Source organism: Rhinopithecus bieti, unplaced genomic scaffold, assembly GCF_001698545.2.
Source record: "Rhinopithecus bieti isolate Rb0 unplaced genomic scaffold, ASM169854v2 scaffold_11964, whole genome shotgun sequence".
NCBI classification, from domain to species: Eukaryota; Metazoa; Chordata; class Mammalia; order Primates; family Cercopithecidae; genus Rhinopithecus; species Rhinopithecus bieti.
The window spans coordinates 6,697,107-6,718,321 of NW_016807677.1; the positions used below are offsets into that span (position 1 = coordinate 6,697,107).

Genomic DNA, 21,215 nt, shown 5'->3' on the forward strand with positions numbered 1-21,215 from the left:
AGGTGGCGGGCGCCTGTGGTCCCAGTTACTCGGGAGGCTAAGGCAAAAGAATGGGGTGAACCTGGGAGGTGGAGCTTGCAGCGAGCCGAGATTGCACCACTGTACTCCGGCCTGGGTGACAGAGCGAGACTCCATCTCAAAATAAATAGATAAATAAATAAATAAATAAATAAATAAATAAGGAGAGAAGGATATTCCTGGGCTGATCCTATGGTGTCTCATCTCCTGGGGCCCAAGATCTAGCAGAATCCACAAACTTTTCAATCTCTCTCAAGAAGATGATGTCTGCCAGTATGTCATAAGCAAGCACTTAAACAAAGAAGGTAAGAAACCTAGGACCAAAGTACCCAAGATTCAGCATCTTGTTCCTCCACGTGTCCTGCAGCACAAACGCCAGCATATTGCTCTGAAGAAACAATGTATTAAGAAAAATAAGGAAGAGGCTCCAGAATATGCTAAACTTTTGGGCAAGAGAATGAAGGAGGCTAAAGAAGAGTGCCAGGAACAGATTGCTGAGAGACACAGACTGTCCTCACCGCTAGCCTCTACTTCTCAGTCTGAATCCAGTCAAAAATAAGATTTTTGGCCGGGTGCAGTGGCTCACGCCTGTAATCCCAGCACTTTGGGAGGCTGAGACAGTGGGATCACAAGGTCAGGAGATTGAGACCATCCTGGCCAAAACAGTGAAACCCCATCTCTACTATAATACAAAAAATTAGATGGGCATGGTGGCGCGCGCCTGCAGTCCCAGCTACTCAGGAGGCTGAGGCAGGGGAATTTTTTGAACCTGGGAGGTGAAGGTTGCAGTAAGCCGAGATCACGCCACTGTGCTCCAGCCTGGTGACAGAGCAAGACTCGGTCTCAAAAAAAAAAAAAAAAAATTAAATTGAGTAACAAATAAGTAAGATCAGACTCTCAAAAAATCTGGAAATATTCAAATGGTCCCTTTTCAGAGTCTGTGTTTCGGAGTCAGAAATAACCTGAATGTTAAACATCCAGTTTGCAATTTATTTGCTGAATGATCTAAAGCAAATAGCTTAAACTCTCTCAACTTTAATTATCTTACCAACAGAATGAGAATACCAGCTTGCAGGGTATTTGTGTGAATTAAAACATAAAGTGCCTTAATAAATAATAGCTATCTGCCTTTCAAGTAATCAATACAAAACATTCTACATATAGAACATTCAAATTGTTTGATAACTAAAATACACTAAATACAATTGAGTGGCCATTTGCATTACTGTCAAACTTTATATTTCTGCAATCACTAAAAAAGACTACTCTTAGCAAATGTTTCTAGAACAGTAATCACTGCAAAAGCCCTTTTACTATTTTCAGGCAACAACATTCTGGGAATTCATTGTATACTAGTTGCTATGTGGAGAGAAAATCAGAACCCTGCATTTAAGAAATTTAGAATACAAACAAGAACACAGAACAGTCTTTTGTGCAAAGTAAGCAAATACTTTCTTGTGGATTTAGTCACGAGGAAAAGATCCCAGAGAAGAATGCCAAGAATATAGTAAGTTTAAAATCAGAACAAAATGGGATCAATTAGGAAAAACTATATACAGGAAATACTTTATATGGTAGTTGATCCTTTTTATGCTGACTGTAGAGTTTAAAATATATGATAATTCTGCAGTCTTCTGAGTTAAAATTATTCAGGAGCCCATAAGGTTCAGAAATTCAGATGAATACACTGAAAAAATAATTTACCGATATTCCATGATATGTTTAATGTGTTGTTCCTCACTAGCAATTCATAATTCAATACGCTGTGCAAAATTGTAATAAACAATGTGCCCTAAAGCAGCATTTTCCGTCAATCTTTGTACATGTATCCACAACAGATTGCCTCAGATGATTTTTCACTGAATCCACTTTTGCCTTCAGCACACCCAACAAGTAGTAATCAAGAGAGTTCAATCTATTAAAAATATAGTCTCCAGACTTTGTGGTCACTTGAATTTTATTTCTTATAAGATTCACATACTCGAAGTCATATAAGCATTTTAACCATGTATATTATACCAAGTAAAAATGAATACTAAAAATGAGGTAATGGAGAAAACAACAAAATTAGATTTCTTTTGCTTTCAAATAATTCCACACCAAAACATTTTGCTGGAAATGAAGTGATTTTTAATTTATAAATAAAAGACTCTCTAAATGATTTTCAGAATATATTACAAGTTTAGTTTTAAATAGACTTAAATTTATAATAGGTCTTACAATGATTTCAATAAATAGGGACTCCAGAGCACAATGTGGAGGTACAACAATCACGTGTTGACCTCTTAATACTCCAAGGGGATCAAAATATTTTTCAAACACAGAAGGAAACTGGGCTTTGTACAATGCTAGCCCCTAATAGCTATTCTCCTTTATAAACTACAATATTATTGTCAGTTTCGTATACTTTTACTTTATAAAGAACTCCTACAGGAAGAACTTTCTGGAGGTTGTCCCAGATATAAACAGCTACATTTTCAGTCGTGCTATAGGAAAACAAACAAACAAACAAACAAAAATTCAAAATGCAAACAATAAAATTTCATGTTTAATATTTATAGAGAATAGAAATTCTAGTTTTGAAAGATTTAATTAAAACTTCAGAAATCACACAACAATCAAATATTCAAATCATTTCTTGCTTTACAATCTATATAAAGCAAGGTACAGTGCCACCTACCTCACCACATCTGCAAAGTATGGCACATCCATATCCAGATTCTTATGATCAAGGGGTTGCATAATCGCCTCCTAGAGACAAAACCAAGGGAAAATATCATTGGCTCTATTTATGACTCAAATTCCAAATTGTTACACTTATGCCTCTAAACCTCACCTTATCACTTAGCCACTAACTAAATACTTGTAAGTACTAGATTTGAGTCTTACAAAGCAACCTTACAAAATTTTAAGCTGTGAAATAAAGTCAGGCCCAGCTGTTGGTAATGATTAGGAATCCTTGTTACTGAATAAAAAGAGGTGAGAAACCAAAAAGCAGAGAATCCTAGAGCTTTCTCGCAACACAAGCCACTATAACTCAGAATTCAGTTTAACACTCTGTGAATCCTGTCCAAAGAATTAGCACAAATATTTTTCCATAACACTGTCCTGTCACACCTACGGAACAATGCCACAATATCATGAGGACAAAGATCCAGTGACTACTACATTTTATTTTTTTATTTTTATTTATTTATTTTTTTTGAGACGGAGTCTTGCTCTGCCACCCAGGCTGGAGTGCAGTGGCCGGATCTCAGCTCACTGCAAGCTCCGCCTCCTGGGTTTAAGCCATTTTCCTGCCTCAGCCTCCCAAGTAGCTGGGACTACAGGCGCCCGCCACCTCGCCCGGCTAGTTTTTTGTATTTTTTAGTAGAGACGGGGTTTCACCGTGTTAGCCAGGATGGTCTCGATCTCCTGACCTCGTGATCCGCCCGTCTCGGCCTCCCAAAGTGCTGGGATTACAGGCTTGAGCCACCGCGCCCGGCCGACTACTACATTTTATAAAGCAGATCTGACTGAAATTATGTAAGTAGTTCTAAATTTCTGCTATGAGGAGTAATTTAAGAATGGTTCTGGGCTCACAGAAGGAAAAGTACAAATATGTAAACACTATTACTCCCTAATGCTCATGTATATTAACATAATGTTTCTCTCATCATCAGCAAGGATTAAATTGCCTTATTCTTTCTTTGCTTTTTGCTTTTAGCTATTGCAAAAAATCCAGCATTTGTGAAAAAAATCTAATTTTCCATATGGTGTAGTTTCAAGAAGGGTACATTAGTAACAGTAATAGCAATCATTTCTTGAGAAAAACTAGAATCATACAAAGAGTAAGTCCTAGATCAAACGGTTGTTGAAATAGATCCAATGAAGGGATGTTCCACATGAATAGCAAGAAAATAGGTATCTTTGCTTCATCTTCAATCCCAGTTCCAGTCCCAATCTCTCCAGTAAAGCCTCTTATGCAGGACTTTTTGTTTTCTTTTGTTTTATTTTTAGAGACAGGGTCTCTGTCATCCAGGCTGGAGTACAAGTGGCACAATCATAGCTCACTGCAGCCTTGAACTCCTGGGCTCAAGCAATCCTCTCCCCATGCATGGGAGGGTTCTAACTTCACTCTATATGCCACGATGAGTGACTTTCACTCATGAAAGTGTGTGGTGTCCTTCAGGCATACAAAAGCAGAAAACAGTATACAGAACCCCTCCTCCAGTATTTAGTCATATGTTGAGCGCTTTTATGTTGCTTTCTTATCTCTTTCCTTTCTTTCTTTTCTTTTTCATTCTTTTCTTTTCCTTTCTCTTTTTCTTTCTTTCCCCTCCCCTCTAATCTCCTCCCCTCCCCTCTACTCTCCTCCCCTCTCCTCTTCTCCTGTCTCTGTCTCTTTCTCTCTCCCCCACGGCCCCCCTAACCCCTGCCCCATAAATGCACCCAGGCCCTATCTCTATAACTTTCCTAAAGTACTTTGAGCACAGTGCTGTTTCTTCATTCACTCATTCTTTTCCTCATTTATTAAATCAACAGTTATTTAACAACTACTATTCTTCACCTCCTAGAAAAAGTAATGTATACACTCTGTGGGCTACATCTCATTCATCTTTGTATACTTAGCTCACAAACTGATGCAAAGTAGACAAATTTGTTGAATATATGAATAATGTGAAAGAAGTAAACATCACTAATAACATCATTTTAATAAAACAAATGTCAAATTTCAGAACAAAACTAAGCTGCAAGTGAAATGACGGCATAATAAACAGCTGGATGGAAAGAAATCTACTCCCAACTTTGCAAATAACTAGCCACATGATCTGGGGCAAGTCCGTTAACTGTTCAGCATCTCTCAATCTCAATCTATGGATTGAAGAAGTTGGTCTGAATAATCTCCAAAGTCTCCTACAAAGCAAGAATTCTATAATGATACAATCAGTTAAGTTCTTCACTGAACCCCTTGTGTGTTATCTCTATGATGTACTGCTCTGGTGAGTTCATAATAAATCTACAGTGAATAACATGGTGTGGTATCTAAATCTATGATCAAAGGTACAAGGAATATTCAGAGAGAGAAGAGAAGGCTCCAAGGAGAAGGCCAGGAGCAGTGGCTCATGCCTGTAATTCCAGCACTTTGGGAGGTCAAGGCAGGAGGCATTTGAGACCAGCCTAAACAACATAGTCAGACCCCTACCTCTACAAAAAGAAAAATTTGCATTGGCTCTGTGCCTCTAAAAAAAAAAAGGTAAGTCTCAAGGAGAAAGCTATGTCTTAAAAGAAATGGAGAATTTGTTAACTGAAGGAAATCAGGATATTCCAACAAGGAATACAAGGTGAGCATGTTATATTTCCTCCCATCGCTGTAACACAACTGTGACTAATTTCCGTTAAGTCACCAAAACAACTTTAGAGGCCATGCGAGTAGTTCCTCCAGCTATACCCCAACACCCACATCCAATTCTACTCACAGAGTCATGGAACCTTAGGAGATAACTGGTTGGGGAGGTAGATAGGGGGCCACCAAATGTTATACTTAGGGAATAGCACATAATAAGCACCCAACATGCCATTACCTCCATATGTTTTTTGAGATCAGCCAAATTCATAACCATTCCCGTAGCAGGGTCAATCTAAAGAATAAACAAAGGTGAATATTACTCTCATAGGCTCTCCATATTAAACGGCTGGCAAATTATTAAAGGCAGTACAGTATGCAGAGACTGTGCCCACATTTGCCTTCATCCCAGAGATAATCACTGACCTCAGCATGGAAGCACCATGTACTTCAAGCATCGTTTTCATCGTATAGCCCTTCTACCTGTCCACACACAGCACATTAAAGACAACACTTTGGTAGAGGAGAGGCCTGGAATGGCAGTAGCTCACCACACACACAAATACAAGGGCCAACAATGAAGCAATACTGACTGGAACAGTTTTCAACACAGAATCCACCATACTGGCTGAAAGAGAGCCCAGCAATCTGCAAAACCCACACAAATATTTTCTGCACATACCTCTCCATGTACTGTCACCACAACTATGGAAAGGAAACAAAATACCAAAAAAACAGCATGACTTTCAACAGATTAACATCCAAGCACAAGTTAGCAACATACAAGCACAAGTTGGCAACATAAATTATTAGATCTGTCCCCAAAAGCTATACTTAAATATTTACCCCAAAACATTTGTTATTTTAGTTTAGATTTTTTTTTTTTCATCAACCAAAGCAAGACGCAAGCAAGACAAAGGAGCTTAGTAGGAACTTTGGCTAAGCAGAGGCACTCAGCCAAGGCTGAAAAGGGTGTAAATTCTGCTTATAATGTTAATGCACTAGGGAGCATCAAGATGCTGCTCAATCTCTGCCTGTAGAATTAGAAACTGTACTTGCAGGTGTCCAGCTACACAGCAAGCTCGTCCAATACTGAACAGTACCTTTCTGAACAAGCAATACTACTGGGCCTTAAATCCTATCCCCTTACTCACGTGAATGTATACAAAGTCTAAAGTAATGCTTTGTAAATTAAAAAGTGCTTGTGAAAAGCATTTGAAAAATCTTGGCCAGGCGTGGTGGCTCATGACTGTAATCCCAGCACTTTGGGAGGCCGAGGCGGAGGATAACCTGAGGTCTGGAGTTTGAGAGCAACCTGGCCAACATGGTGAAACCCCATCTCTACGAAAAATACAAAAATTAGCCAGGCGTGGCGGTGGGCAACTGTAATCCCAGTTACTCGGGAGGCTGAGGCTGAAGAATCACTAGAATCTGGGAGGTGGAGGTTGTAGTGAGCAGAGATCACACCACTGCACTCCAGCCTGGGCAAAAAGAGTGCAACTCCGTCTCAAAAAAAAAAAAAAAGAAAAGAAAAAAAAATCTTAATCAGTGTTTTATACATTAATAACTTTTACGAATGTACGTATTTTAGTTCTATACAAATACCATTAGGTATTACATGATAAGTAAGTACGCTGAGACTGAGATACCATAGATTAAGGAAGAGGCAGTAGCTAAACCAGTAATCTTAATCTCCTGACACCTTGTCTAGTCTTTTTTTATGCCACCACCACATACTGTTTTATACTCTATGGCTTATGTAGCTGTTTTTTAAGGCAGGCTGTACCTCAAAGAATCAAGTCTCTTATCCTTGGACAAATTACCTACTTTCTTGGAACACTGCTGTCAAAGCTTTAGACCAAACCTATTTTTCTGCCATACATTACATTCCAAGGCAACATTCCCATTTTGTCAGTCATTATTTACTCAAAGAATAAAATCTAATTTTAACATTAGCCTCAACCACACCTAATCAGAAAGAAATTTATTGTGTACTCTAGGACAAAGAAAAATGCTTTAAAGCATTCATTGTTTTGGTCTGTTTGTAAGAGTTGACAATTGTAAGGTAAAACTTAACACACATCCAACCAAGACAACAGATCCTTTCATTCTGAACTCCCATTTAACTTCTCATTCAAGGCTCAAAGCATTCACACTGTGTCCGTAAGTTTTCCCATTCATTGTGTCTACATTTGCTTAATACTCTTTCCTCCTTACTGAAGGGCTGAAATGTCATCAGTTTTTCTCTCACCTTTATAATTGTGTCCATGGCCATTTGGATTGCTGCATTTCCCAAACAGTTTCAAGTTTTCTTCATCACTCAGAAATTTACTAACAAAAAAAAAAAAAAAAAGTCAGCATGACACAAGTATCATCCAAACCCCCTTCTCTGTTCCTTATATTTATTATTTGCTCTGATCTTTGAAAAGTCTCCCAATTTGTTATTACTTTAGCTCACCAAACGGGGAGTCAGAAATCATGTTGATTTTATTACTCATGTATATGTCAGAAACCATGGCATATTCCCTAATTAGAAGACTGTACCATACAAATTAGCACAAACCTTAACTTCAACCCCCTTGTTCCACAGCAGCTGATCTGCTCATGGGACTTCCGCTTTTCAATTCAACATTACTGAGTGCCTACAATGTATTAGGCAAGTGCTGAATGAAATAACAGCATATAATGATAAACATAGATGGTGATCCGCAAAGTGGCTTACTATCTCATTTCTCTCAGAAGCTAAACTACTCATCCAGAAAAAAAAAAATTTTTTTTAATTACATGACCTGGTAAGTCTCCTATTTAACAATTTTGGTTTATACTATGTCTCAACGACTGCCTCATGGGAACTTTACCAATCTGTTGAGGAATATTCAAAGCAGGTGAATTTTTAAAATTACAATCTTTTTCTGTCTCCCACAGAAAATAAAATTGCTCAATGAATGTTTATACTTATACACATCCATTCAATTTTGCATCCTCTATGAGGCCTTACCACCCTCAGGTGTTTATGCCTCTTATTATACAACCCCTTTCTTTTTGAGATCCTCTTTATGATTCCCCCCCAATGTAGTCTGGATGTCTGTCCCCTCCAAATCTCATGTTGAAATGTGATCCCCAGTGTTGGAGGTGGGGCCTAGTGGGAGATGCTTGGCTCATGGGGGTGGATCCCTTATGAATGGCTTGGTGCCCTCCCTGAAGCAACGAGCGAGTTCTGGCTCTATTAGTTAATGGGGGAGCTGGTTGTTAAAAGAGCCTGGCACCTCCTCTCCTCTCTCTTGCTCCCTCACTTGCACTGTGAGTTGCCTGCTTGCTCCCCCTTCGCCTTCCACCATAAGTGGAAGCTCCCTGAGGCCTCAACAGAAGCAGATGGTGGTGCCATGCTTCTTGTACAGCCTGCAGAACCAAATAAGCCTCTTTTCTTTATAAAACACCAGTCTCACTATTCCTTTACGGCAATGCAAAATGGAATAACACACCCCCACTTTCTCCTGCTCAGCCGCTTCTTGTATTTAAAGTGCTAAAGTCTTTTGCACAAAATTCTCTCAGTGTACCCTCCACAAAATAGGCCAGATTGGAAACCCCATACAAGACCCCTGATGCATCCGTTACCTAGCACAAGCCCTGAGAAGCAAGGAACAAATCCTCGTTTAGCGAATGGAGGGATGAATCCTGATAGCAATGGTCATCCTCATTTCACAGACGACGATACGGAAGGCCAGAGAGTGGAGCTTGTTAGTGAGTGGTAAAATTCCTCAAAATCAACTCTTCAGTGCATGCAAGCGGTATGTACGATCGGGTTTCAAATCCCAACTATGCTGCTTGCTTCGGAAACTGAACGTCTGGGCTCGCTGTTTTTTGTTTTTTGGTTTTTTTTCTCCTAGCCACTAGACCACCAGGGACTGGGTTCATTCTGTCTTTGGTTAAAAAGGGGCTACAACTTGCCTTGTAATTACATTAGATATGGTCGCCAATGCTCCTGGCATACAAGATTAGCTAACATTTACTGGGTGTCTACGCCGCGGCAGGTACTGTGTAACATAGGCGAGTTTAACACCGCTGAGCTTCACAACCCTGTGGTGTACACCAAGGGACTCCTGGGGCAGAGACATTTCTTCGAGTCGCAAAGCTGTATGTGGGCCCCACACCCAAACGTGGGACATCGCCCTCCGCAGTCGGCCCCGTTAACCATCAAGCTCCCCGACCCCTCCAGGGCTGGGGACACTCCAGCCGCCACCGCGATGCTGGGGGCCGACCGAAGACCAGCGAACGCGACCAACGCGCGCCGCCCTCCCTACTCAGCGTCGCCCCAGAAGCCCCGGCGCCCCTCCCGGGCCCGACGTCAGCACGACCCCAGCCCCGCCCCGGTGACGTTCCAGGGCCCGGGGCCTGCCGCCCAGCGCTGCACCTGTGTGCATACTTTACCTGTACAATCGGTGGCTCGCGCTGAAGGAGATGCAGCGGGACACTTGCGCCTGGCGGCGACGGCCGCCACCTGCCATGCTCATCTTCCCAGCGCTGTCTGCACTACTAGGCCAGCACCTCCACCCGCCGCGCGGCCGGTGCCTCCTCCCACCGCGGCTGCGCAGTGAGCTTCGGCGCGCCCCTGGGAAGCGCAGCGCGGCTCCGCTTCCGCTCTGGACAATCCCGGCCTCTGGAGACTGTTAGGGGTGTCTCTCGCTGTCTGAATCTCTTCGGAGAGCAAGAGTTCGGATACCAAAGCAGACCCTGGAGCGGTCAGGGTGGGTGGGAATCCAGTGTCTTTGATCAGTTTGCCCCGCCTGAGGTCACGCCACGTAGTTAGGGCCCGTCTGGGCACACTTTGGGTCCTGAGTGACCTCTCTGAGCCTCCCCTCCCACTCTCTCCTGTAAAGCTCCAGTGGCTGGTGACTCTATCGGATGAGCCCCAGGACCACAGTCCGCTTTATAGACCAAAAGGAGCAGGAATTGAGCCAGGCGCGCGTGGTGGCGCACTCCTGTAGCCCCAGCTATTGAGAAGGAGAGGGATCCCTTCAGCCTAGGAGTCGAACCCGGGCAATAGAGCAAGACCCTCGTTTCTTTTTCTTTTCTTTCTTTATTATTATTATTTTACTTTAAGTTCTAGGGTACATGTGCACAATGTGCACGTTTGTTACATAGGTACACATATGTCATGTTGGTTTGCTGCACCCATCAACTCGTCATTTACATTAAGTATTTCTCCTAATGCTATCCCTCCTCCAGCCCGCTACTCTGTGACAGGCCCCAGTGTGTGAAGTTCCCCGCCCTGTATCCATGTGTTCTCATTGATTCCAACCTATGAGTGAGAACATGCGGTGTTTGGTTTTCTGTCCTTGTGATAGTTTGCTGAGAATGATGGTTTCCAGCTTCATCCATGTCCCTGCAAAGGACATGAATTCATCCTTTTATGGCTGCACAGTATTCCATGGTGTATATGTGCCACGTTTTCTTAATCCAGTCTATCACTGATGGACATTTGGGTTGGTTCCAAGTCTTTGCAATTGTGAATAGTGCTGCAATAAACATAAAGTGTGCATGTGTCTTTACAGTAGTAGCATGATTTATAATCCTTTGGGTATATACCCAGTAATGGGATCACTGAGTCAAATGGTATTTCTAATCCTAGATCCTTAAGGAATTGCCACACTGTCTTCCACAATGGTTGAACTAATTTACACTCCCACCAAGTGTAAAAGCATTCCTATTTCTCCACATCCTCTCCAACATCTGTTGTTTCCTNTAGTGCTGCAATAAACATAAAGTGTGCATGTGTCTTTACAGTAGTAGCATGATTTATAATCCTTTGGGTATATACCCAGTAATGGGATCACTGAGTCAAATGGTATTTCTAATCCTAGATCCTTAAGGAATTGCCACACTGTCTTCCACAATGGTTGAACTAATTTACACTCCCACCAAGTGTAAAAGCATTCCTATTTCTCCACATCCTCTCCAACATCTGTTGTTTCCTGACTTTAATGATTGCCATTCTAACTGGCGTGAGATGGTATCTCACTGTGGTTTTGATTTGCATTTATCTGATGACCAGTGATGATAAGCATTTTTTCATGTGTCTGTTGGCTGCATAGATGTCTTCTTTTGAAAAGTGTGTTTGTATCCTTTGCCCGCTTTTTGATGGGGTTGATTTTTTTCTTGTAAATTTGTTTAAGCTCTTTGTAGATTCTGGATATTAACCCTTTTGTCAGATGGGTAGATTGCAAAAATTTTCTCCTATTCTGTAGGTTTCCTGTTCACTCTGATGGTAGTTTCTTTTGCCATGCAGAAGCTCTTTAGTTTAATTAGATCCCATTTGTCTATTTTGGCTTTTGTTGCCATTGCTTTAGATGTTTTAGTCATGCCCATGCCTACGTCCTGAATGGTATTACCTACGTTTTCGTCTAGGGTTTTTATGGTTTTCGGTCTAAATAAGTCTTTAATCCATCTTGAGTTAATTTTTGTATAAGGTGTAAGGAAGGGAGTCAGTTTCAGCTTTCTACATATGGCTAGCCAGTTTTCCCAGCACTATTTATTTAATAGGGAATCATTTCCCCATTTCTTGTTTTTATCAAGTTTGTCAAAGATCAGATGGTTATAGATGTGTGGTGTTATTTCTGAGGCCTCTGTTGTGTTCCATTGGTCTATATATCTGTTTTGGTACCCATACCATGCTGTTTTGGTTACTGTAGCCTTGTAGTATAGTTTGAAGTCAGGTAGCATGATGCCTCCAGCTTTGTTCTTTTTGCATAGGATTAAGACCCTCATTTCTTTAAAAAATTTTTTTAGAAGAACAGGAATTTGAGAGCACAAATAGGACCATGTGGCAACAGTCCTTTGGACTGTTGTGTAATGACTCTTACTAAGGAAAATTCTAAAGCTATTCTTATCCACAAGTGTGTATGGACCCATTTATCACTCTGGGTGGCATAGTGTGAACAAAGGCACCCCTGAACACATATTAGCAATTCTTCTGCCAGTGTAGAGATATTGAGAGTGAAAAGATCTTGTTTCCTCACATCTACTCACAAGGGTGTCCAAACTACACACAGTTCCTAGAATCATGTCACCTCTTGCTTCCATTCATTCTTTCATTAAATATTTATTGGGAATCTACTATGTGGCTGGCATTGTTCCAGGTACTGGGGAGGACAGCTCCACTGTATATGAGAAAAATCAAATGATGAAAAGCAGGACAAGTCAGTGATTAATAACAGACTTGGAAAAGTTTTCGTTAAAAAGAAAGATAAAATCATGGGGTAATAGAAATAAGCTCAAATGATGATTTCCCTCAAATATCTCCTACTTATAGCTCTATATTCTGTTTGCTCTGCACTAAACTACTAACAGGTTATTTAGCAAACACTCTCCATACATTTTCAGATGTTTGTCTCATCTACCCCATTGTACTGTAAAGAAAAAACTTCAAAGAACATTTAGAGATTTTTGAGATAGACTATTTAATTCAATACTTTCACTTTACAGATAAGAAAATACAGCCCCAGATAAGTGAATTACTATTGCGAGATCACTCAGAACAGAAACATTATTTCCCAGGTATGGACTATCTCAGTGATAAATACTCTCTAGCAGTCAGTGGTTACACAAATAGTTGCTCATTCCAAAACCAGCTTAAAGAATCAAAATAAAATGAAAGAGTAAGAGAAATTTCTGCAAAATTATTTTTATTAATAATACTTGTTTGTTTTAGTAAAATATTTCACTGCATTTGCAGAGTTGAAGTTTAACCTGTTTGGAAATAGGATTGTTGCACATGTATTGAGATGAGGTCTTTAGTATGAGCCCTAATCCAATGTGACTGATGTTCTTGTAGAAAGGGGAAACTTGAACTCAAAAACTGACACATGCAGAGGGAAGATGATGTGAAGACACAGACAACACCATCTGCAAGCCCAGAAGAGGGAACTGGAACAGATCTTTCTTCAAAGCCCTTAGAAGGAACAAACCAACTTTGATTTTAGACTTCTAGCCTCCAGAATCGTGAGACAATTCATTTCTGTTAAGACCTCTGTGGTACTTTGTTATGGCAGCCATAGCAGACTAACACACTAACCAATAAGCAAATAACATTCCTTTTAACTTTCAGTTCTTTGAGATCAACGGCCATTTAGGTATAGTTCCCACTTCACTCTTGCAATATTTACTGGCTTGTGCTTGGCTGCATTGTCTCAGAAGGCTAACTTCTATTAAAAGATCCCATAAGGGCCCCTGGCCAGGCTTCCTGCCTCAATTCCCCTGCTGTCTTCAGGGGCAGGTGGCAGGCATGGGTACCTGCATTTCACTGGAGTGGTTTCTTGGATCTCTGAGGGGAAGGAACAGCAGAAGAGGCCCTTCTTCCTCACCCAAGATGAAGGGTGGTTGGGGCCAGGAGTTTGGACCCTCCAGGTCTTGCGGGAAGAGCTGGGTAATACCTGGTGTCTGCGTGATTCTCTGCAGACCCTTCACCTCTTCAGGGACCACTCATCCTCCTTTCAGCCCCCTTTATGGGGGCTGGGCAGCTGTGGAGCCAGCCATAGAGGCTCTTACAGAAGTGAGGCCTGGAGTGGCCTGCACCAAGTAGCAGGGTCAGGGTTCATGTGCTCCTCCTCCTGCCACAGGGGCTGCACATCCCATTGCCCCACTACTGCTTTCTGTCTCCCTCTGTCTAGCTTCCAGGGCAGGGAGCAAGCCCCACTTAGGGCTGCAGGCAGTCTGGCCTGTGCCAGCATGGGCTCCTGTGCCCACCAGTGCTCTTGGCTGCTGTGCTGGGACAGAATGGGATGCCAGGAAGAGAAGAAAGGGGGTGCAGTCTGAGGCCACCACCCCCCTTCCTATCTAAGGGAGGGCTAAAGACAAGGGGCTGGCATTCACTGGGCAACAGAAAGGAGAGGCCCCCTGTCCCTCCTTTTGCCCTCCCCAGGACTAAAGACCCGGAGGGGCTGGGTGTGGGGCTGGCTTTTGGAGTGTCGAGGTGAATATGTGGGAGCAGAGATCATGAATAACTCAGGGCAGTGAACGGTGCACCAAGAGCAGGGCTGTGTGTGGGAGGCTGCGGTCAAGATTGCTTCAGCTCCTCCCCCTCAGGCTGGGAGGACAGCACAGGCTGGCGGCTGAGGGTGGAGGGTCTCAGCTCTGCTGCCCCCACCCCAGCACTAGCCTAGCTTCCCAAGCTGTGGCTTAGAGGATAGTTGGCTTCCTGCCTCTCTACTGTAAAGCAGCAAGTCTGGGAAATCCTGGGGTGAGTGGAGTCACCCCACTCCTAGTTGCTGGCAGAGACTGAGACTAAAGCATCACTTAATAAACGTCCCAAGCCCCCACCAAAAAAAAGATCCCATAAGATACTCCAATGGACAGATATTGGCAAGGCAGGCCCCATATCTATCACCTTCCAGTCCTCATTCACTTATTAAGTTAAAAAAAAAAAAAAGAAGTGTTTATTTAACATCTACTGAATGCCAAGTGCACTGCTAAGTGCCAGGGGCGCAGTATGAGTAACAAACACATGGTCCCTGTCCTCATACAGTTCAAGCTAGTGAGGGAGCTAAACACAGAAATAAATCATGATAAACTAAAAAAAACCCACTAATTCTCCCTCAGGAAGTAAAAGGAGGCTTCAAAGAAAAGATGACTTTTGAGCTGGATTTTAAGGTTCACCAGGTAGATAAGGGAATTCCAGGAAGAGAAGATAATGTAAGCAAAGGAAATGTGGAAAAGTACAGCTTGTTTAGTGCATATTGACGAGTTCTTGGCTACAATGGGGAGATAGGTGAGAGGTAAGACTGGAAACATTGACTGGGGACCAAATTATTGAAAAGCCCTTGAATGCCATTTAAGTATAAAGGAAAGGAAGCTTCACCCCCTTATCTCCCTCTTAGCTCCCCACAAAAAGGGAATTTTCATCTGCTTAAATCACATTTCCAGGCACTGGTCGGGCCTTGTTTACTCACAAGCAGGCCTACAATGTGTTAAAAGTACCACACATAGTGTTGCTTACTCTCCAAAGCTATCCTCAGAGGAAAAAAAAAAAAAAATCAAGCCAAAGCTCTCCCCTACTCCCACCCTGCCCCAAGGTGGCCTAGCTGGCTGGTTCATATGTTTTTCTACTGCTTGCCTCCTGTGGAGGACCCAACCTGCCCATTTGCCTCTTCCTTTTCCCCTCAATTGTGCACCACTTATTCCCTTTCCTTGAATCCTCAGACACTGGCTAGTGGTAAGAGTTGGGCTTAGGGAGAAGAAGAGGCGCAGCCTATGCTTTGGGTCTTGGTCATATGCTCACCTAATTTTACCAGAACTTTCTCCCTTGGATTACTGGCATATGTGCCTAGATTATAACATGCCACAGATCCTTTTTTGTCTTCTCCTTCGGGAAACAGAGAGCAGAGCCAAGGCAGAATTCAGGTATCCTTACGTCAAAATCTTATGATTATACTGCTATCCTTCATGTCTGAACTTCATTCCCTGTGTATTAAGACAGATATTTATAAACAGAGGAAAGATGTGACAGATCTATGGACTTGCCAGAGGTCATCCAGAGTCTCCTTCACCCTTCAGATCTAGGAAGATCAATCAAATCTCCATGTTTTGTCTGAGGAAGTACAATGAATGCCTTTTCAGGGACTTGTGTGAAAGGAAACAGTGGGGGACTTACACTCTCGGTTACCTGAGGCTCTTTGCTCCTGCATCTGCTGTATTCCTTCTGTTTAGGCATCTTCTTGCCATTCTAAACCTGCTACTATGTTCTGCATCTCACAAACCCAGACATGGAACTCAGCCCTTTTACTTTATTGCCACAGTGCAAAACCCCACACGTGGCATTTGCATGTATGGAACACATTACTAAAGAAGAAAGGGTCTGTGAAGTTTGAAGTGACTCTTAAGGAAAATTAGACAGGAAACTATGTTAGTCCAGGACCGTGCAGAGAGCCTAACCATGAGTTCAAAGTGCCCCATATTGTATGTCTGGGGGTCTTCTCCAGAGCATTCACCATGCAGAAGGAGCATAAACAGTTTAACTGGTCCTGGAATTGAGTTCAGCAGAGGGAAGGGAATGTAACTGAAGGAAAGGGGAACAAGGGATTTTGGGGGTGTTGGCAAGAGTGTGGTTTAAGTGACAGACCTTGCCTGCTTACAGCTGTTGGTAAGAACAGGCAGGGTTTAGAAATGTGGAGATTATATGGTCTCTAGTGCCACCTGTTGTCCAATTAAATGAAGAACTACTGGCTTGTCAACAATCCCTGAGAACTATACACCTAGAGATTAGAAGAAATGCCTGATTTTAATGATGTTCCTCAAAATAACCTCCCAAAGCAGAGCTGAGGGTGGGGTGGGGGTAGTGGGTGGTCCATAGGAGGTTGTGCAATTGCAGTAGCACCTACTGTGGACAGCAGAGAAAAAAACAGTTTAGAAGAAGCTTCCATGCAGGATATAGCCAGCTTCCTGTCTTCTGAGTATCTTAGGACCAATGGTGACAGGCAGACTGTGATGGAAAGAATGAAGTGCTTTTCAGATTTATATTCAAAGTCTACTATCTATGATCATTTGTATTTCCTCTCCTAGGACCTCTGTCACCCACCTATCCCATGATGGTAATTGACAGGGCAGGAGCACCTTTATTTTGGACAAACCACCACTTTAAGTTCCAACTCCCTTTCTAGCCTCATGTGTTTCAAGGAAATCACTTCTAACTACAAGCAAACAGAAAAAGCAGCCAGTAAAACACAAATAAAACTGCCCGGGCACAGAGGAAGTAGGGGGAAAGTCTCTTGGGTAACTGCCAAATTTCACCCTCATACAATGGGCCCCAGTAAAACAGTGGGCCTTAATAAGGACATTCCTCTCCCTTCAGGGGCACTAAGATAGGGAAGCTAAAAGCATACTTGGGGGGTATGCCTGCAACTGAAAACAACAACAACAATAACACGCACAACTCTCCCTCCCAAATAAGCACAACAAAGAAACACAGAAGCAGTCCAAGCCTCTAATAAACTCTCCCACCCTGAATCCTTAAAAACTCTTAGTCTGTAAAAAAAAAGTTTGCCTCTAACCTAACTCAGTCAGAAGGCTCCTCTCGGGTTTGTTTTCTCTAAAATAAACCTGTCTTATCTGGCAAGCACCTTTCATGTTTCTTTTGTCTTTCTTTAATTATTTCGGTAATGACCAAAATACATGAATTTTTCTTTCATGTATTCTTATTATTATGTAGAGGAAAATATATCCAATAAATGAAATTTAAAACTCTCTTCGAAAGGTTGTATCAATACTTTCTTAATTATTTCAAGGACGAGCCCTAAAATATATATATAAAACCATAGTTATCTTATGAATTCTGCTTTGTGGTGTTTTTTCTTAAGAAACATGAGTGCCGGCCGGGTGCGGTGGCTCATGCCTGCAATCCTAGCACTTTGGGAGGCTGAGGTGGGCGGATCACAAGGTTAGGAGATTGAGATCATCCTGGCAAACACAGTGAAACCCCATCTCTACTAAAAATACAAAAAAATTAGCCAGGCATGGTGGCGTGCACTTGTAGTCCCAGCTACTTGGGAGGCTGAGGCAGGAGGATGGCGTGAACCTGGGAGGCGAAGCTTGCAGTAAGCCAAGATCACACCACTGCACTGCAGCCTGGGTGACAGAGTGAGACTCCGTCTCAAAAAAAAAAAAGAAAGAAAAAAACATGAGTGCCAAAGTTTTATTTGTTCATTTCTTACATTTGAAATATTCTTCAATGACATCCTTGGCTTAAGATTCTTTGACATAGTCCTTAACTACTGCACAACTGCAGCCAACCACTTTTCGGGGGTTTCCCTCTCAGTTTTACAGAGGCCTACCCATTCCCCTGGTTTCTCGTTGTCATCAGTCTTAATTAGGGTGAGTTGGTGTTCAGCACCATGGGCCTCCACCAACTTGACATACATAGGCTCATTGCAGTTGGGTGCAGGCAGACAAAGGTGGGCTTGGTGCTTGTCTAAGGCTTTGGCAGCTTCACAAATTGCACATGCTAGGCCATCATGGGTGAGGGCAGTCTTCCGCACCTCTTATAAAGTAATGTTAATGGCCATGACACCTCCAGCAGCAATGTCTCCGTTGGCCATGATGGTGTATTAAAGGTAAAACAGAACCTCATATGCACTCGAGCCTCTGCCATGGCGTGACTTGGCAGTGGCAAGGAAATAGTGAATTATGGTTTTAACAGAAATTTTTAAACCAAATGTCTATTTGGGACATTGGCTTGGGAGGCACAGTGCCCTTTATGCTCTGTCTTTTCTTTTTTTTTTTTTTTTTGAGACGGAGTCTCGCTCTGTCGCCCAGGCTGGAGTGCAGTGGCCTGATCTCAGCTCACTGCAAGCTCCGCCTCCCGGGTTTACGCCATTCTCCTGCCTCAGCCTCCCGAGTAGCTGGGACTACAGGCGCCCGCCACCTCGCCCGGCTAGTTTTTTGTATATTTTTTAGTAGAGACGGGGTTTCACCGTGTTAGCCAGGATGGTCTCGATCTCCTGACCTCGTGATCCGCCCGTCTCGGCCTCCCAAAGTGCTGGGATTACAGGCTTGAGCCACCGCGCCCGGCCTATGCTCTGTCTTTTCTATACAGTACATTCTTTGTTTTTATTTTTATGTTAGATTCTGGGGTACATGTGCAGGCTTGTTACATGAGTATATTGTGTGATGCTGAGGTTTGGGCTTCTAATGATCCCATCACCCAAACAGGGAACATAGTATTCAATCGGTAGCTTTTTAACCCCTGCCCCTCTTCCTCCTTGCCCCCCTTTTGGAGTCCTCAGTGTCTATTGCTCTAGTGTTTATGTCCAAGTGCACACTTATTTTAAACCTAGTTTCCAGACCTTGTGGTTGTCCCATCAGATGGGTATGAAGGTACCATGGAATCCATAAGGCATCTGCACAGGTACCTCTGCTCGGCCCAACTCTTCAAAGTTCTTGGCATCCAAAACTAGGAGAAAATTGCTTTCATTCTAGAAAAGGAAAGACAATATTGAAAATTATCTTTTTTTCATCAAAAATTTGCCTGTCTCCTCCACTAAGCTGTAAAATTCCTAATGGAGAGACCATGTTGGTTGGGCACAGTGGCTCACACCTGTAATCCCAGCACTTTGGGAGGCTGAGGTGGGTGGATTGCTTGAGCTCATCATTGAAGACTAGCCTCGGCAACATGGCAAAACCCCATCTCTATAAAAAATACAAAAATTAGCCAGGCGTGGTGGTGCACACCTGTAGTCCCAGCTACTCAGAGGCCGATGCAGGAGGATCACTTGAGCCTGGGAGGCAGAGGTTGCAGTGGGCTGAGATTGTGCCACTGCACCCCAGCCTAGGTGACAGAGCGAGACTCTGTCTTTAAAATAAAAGAGAGAGAGAGAGAGAGCAAGACCATGTCTTACACATCTTCATATCTCTCCCCAGAACCTAGCACAGTGCCTCACCTATACACTCACAAATTGTTTCCTCAGTTGCTGAACTGGACTGGAAAGGATATCATAGCTAAAGAAGTTCATACCTAGAGCAAATAAATTAAGTCAATCACCTTCATAGGATTTCTTTGAGTTTAATATTTTTGCTTGCACCTTGCCAATCTTTTAAAAGACAGAAACTCTTTCTTCCAAGTTAGAAATGCCTCCATTTTGTGTCACTTTGTAGCTGTTCAAAGGGCAGCATTGCAAGGCAGACTGAGATCTGCCAAATTGAATTCCAGGAATGGCAAGTGCATGGCATGAGAACAAAGTCCTCCTAAAGCCTATGACAGATATCGCTAATTGATCACAGCCTTTCTTACTGAACCCTTAAAAGGCCTCAGAGCCCTGCACCCCAGGCAGCCACTAATAATTAATCAAAGCTGATACTCAAAGTGAACCTATTTGCCATAAGATTGCCCAGACAAGGAGTCAGATAGTGAATAGTGTTATTGAGACACTGGACCAGGACTGATGACATTGGACTTGGCGGTCAGTTCATTGAAATTGGCAGCACACATGATGATATAAACATTAGACCGGAAGTCAAAAGACTTGGATTTAAATACTGGCTTTACCACTATGAGATCTGATGCAAGTTTACTTCAACTTCTTTACTTTACAAATTCCACATGTATAAAATGGTATCCCACAAAGTTGTTTTGATAACTGAATATGTGTAAGTAGTTCATAAATAACAAATTCCTATGCAAATACAAATTGTTATTATGGTCTTCCAAACAGAACTTTAAAACAACAAAATATGGATTGAGACAAAAGGGTATGTAAATAGTAAGAAGGGGAAGAGAAGGAAAAGGAATCAAAGTAAACTACTGACAGATGAGTGTGCATCCTTGATTTATCAGATGACTCAGTGCTACTTTTCTTTCTGACTAGTGATAGGGAAATATATTTACCTGGTTGGGAGTGATCACCACAGAAAGAATAACCCCACCATCTTCTTCATTGGTTCCTGGTACTGGAACAAAAACAGGTTCTGAGGGATAAAAGCCATCTTCTCTCCAAACCTGCAAGTCCCAAAAAAAGCATTTGATAAAAGGTCGGTAGTAAGTTGGGAGCTTTCTATGGCTTTTGTCACTTCAAGCATGAATTTGGCTGTGATATAGTTTGGATGTGTGTCCCCTCCAAAGCTCATGCTGAAGTGCTGAGCCCAGTGCTGAAGGTGGGGCCTAGTGGGAAGTGCTGGGTGGTGGGGGCCAGTCCCTCATGAATAGCTTAGCACCATCCCCTTGGTGATAAGTGAGCTCTGGCTCTGTTAGTTCATCTGAGAGGTACTTGTTTTAAAGGAGACTGGCCCCTCCTCCTATCTGTCTTGCTCCCACTCTCTCACCATGTGACATGAGGCTCCCCCTTTGCCTTTGCCTTCTGCCATGATTGTAAGCTTTCTGAGGCCTCAT

The 21,215-nt window shown here is 42.6% G+C and overlaps 2 protein-coding genes and 1 pseudogene across 6 annotated transcripts in view; all 3 read right to left on the bottom strand.

Moving 5' to 3' along the window:
• Positions 1-1,957: 1,957 nt before the first annotated feature.
• PTS (6-pyruvoyltetrahydropterin synthase) lies at positions 1,958-9,952 on the bottom strand. Its single transcript, XM_017883182.1, has 6 exons — positions 9,773-9,952; positions 7,596-7,675; positions 6,027-6,049; positions 5,583-5,639; positions 2,699-2,769; positions 1,958-2,504 (listed from the first exon to the last, which is right to left on the bottom strand). The coding sequence occupies exons 1-6, from the start codon at positions 9,853-9,855 to the stop codon at positions 2,381-2,383; spliced, it is 438 nt and encodes a 145-aa protein (XP_017738671.1). The 5' UTR covers positions 9,856-9,952; the 3' UTR covers positions 1,958-2,380.
• Positions 9,953-12,801: 2,849 nt separating this feature from the next.
• The window catches only part of BCO2 (beta-carotene oxygenase 2), a 49,378-nt gene continuing 40,964 nt past the window's right edge, over positions 12,802-21,215 (bottom strand). For 4 of the 5 annotated variants that reach the window (XM_017883183.1, XM_017883184.1, XM_017883186.1 and 1 more), the window contains 3 exons: positions 20,715-20,825; positions 19,177-19,305; positions 13,010-16,817 (listed from right to left, as the gene is read on the bottom strand). In XM_017883183.1, the coding sequence (XP_017738672.1) occupies positions 19,192-19,305; positions 20,715-20,825 (225 nt within the window). In that variant the 3' untranslated portion in view covers positions 13,010-16,817; positions 19,177-19,191. Of the gene's footprint in view, positions 16,818-19,176; positions 19,306-20,714; positions 20,826-21,215 lie in introns of all 5 variants that reach the window. The other variant, XR_001887518.1, reaches the window with a different exon arrangement.
• Positions 18,035-18,614, bottom strand: LOC108536443 (40S ribosomal protein S12 pseudogene; annotated as a pseudogene).

What these genes read in the sequence shown, in the direction of transcription:
- PTS (XM_017883182.1), bottom strand. Translation starts at nt 9,855, where the DNA reads ATGAGCATGGCAGGTGGCGGCCGTCGCCGCCAGGCGCAAGTGTCCCGC. An exon ending in CCATGGACACAATTATAAAG is followed by an intron (nt 6,050 to 7,595) that starts GTGAGAGAAAAA and finishes TCCTTTCCATAG; the next exon opens with TTGTGGTGACAGTACATGGA. An exon ending in TGGTGACAGTACATGGAGAG is followed by an intron (nt 5,640 to 6,026) that starts GTATGTGCAGAA and finishes TTTATTCTTTAG; the next exon opens with ATTGACCCTGCTACGGGAAT.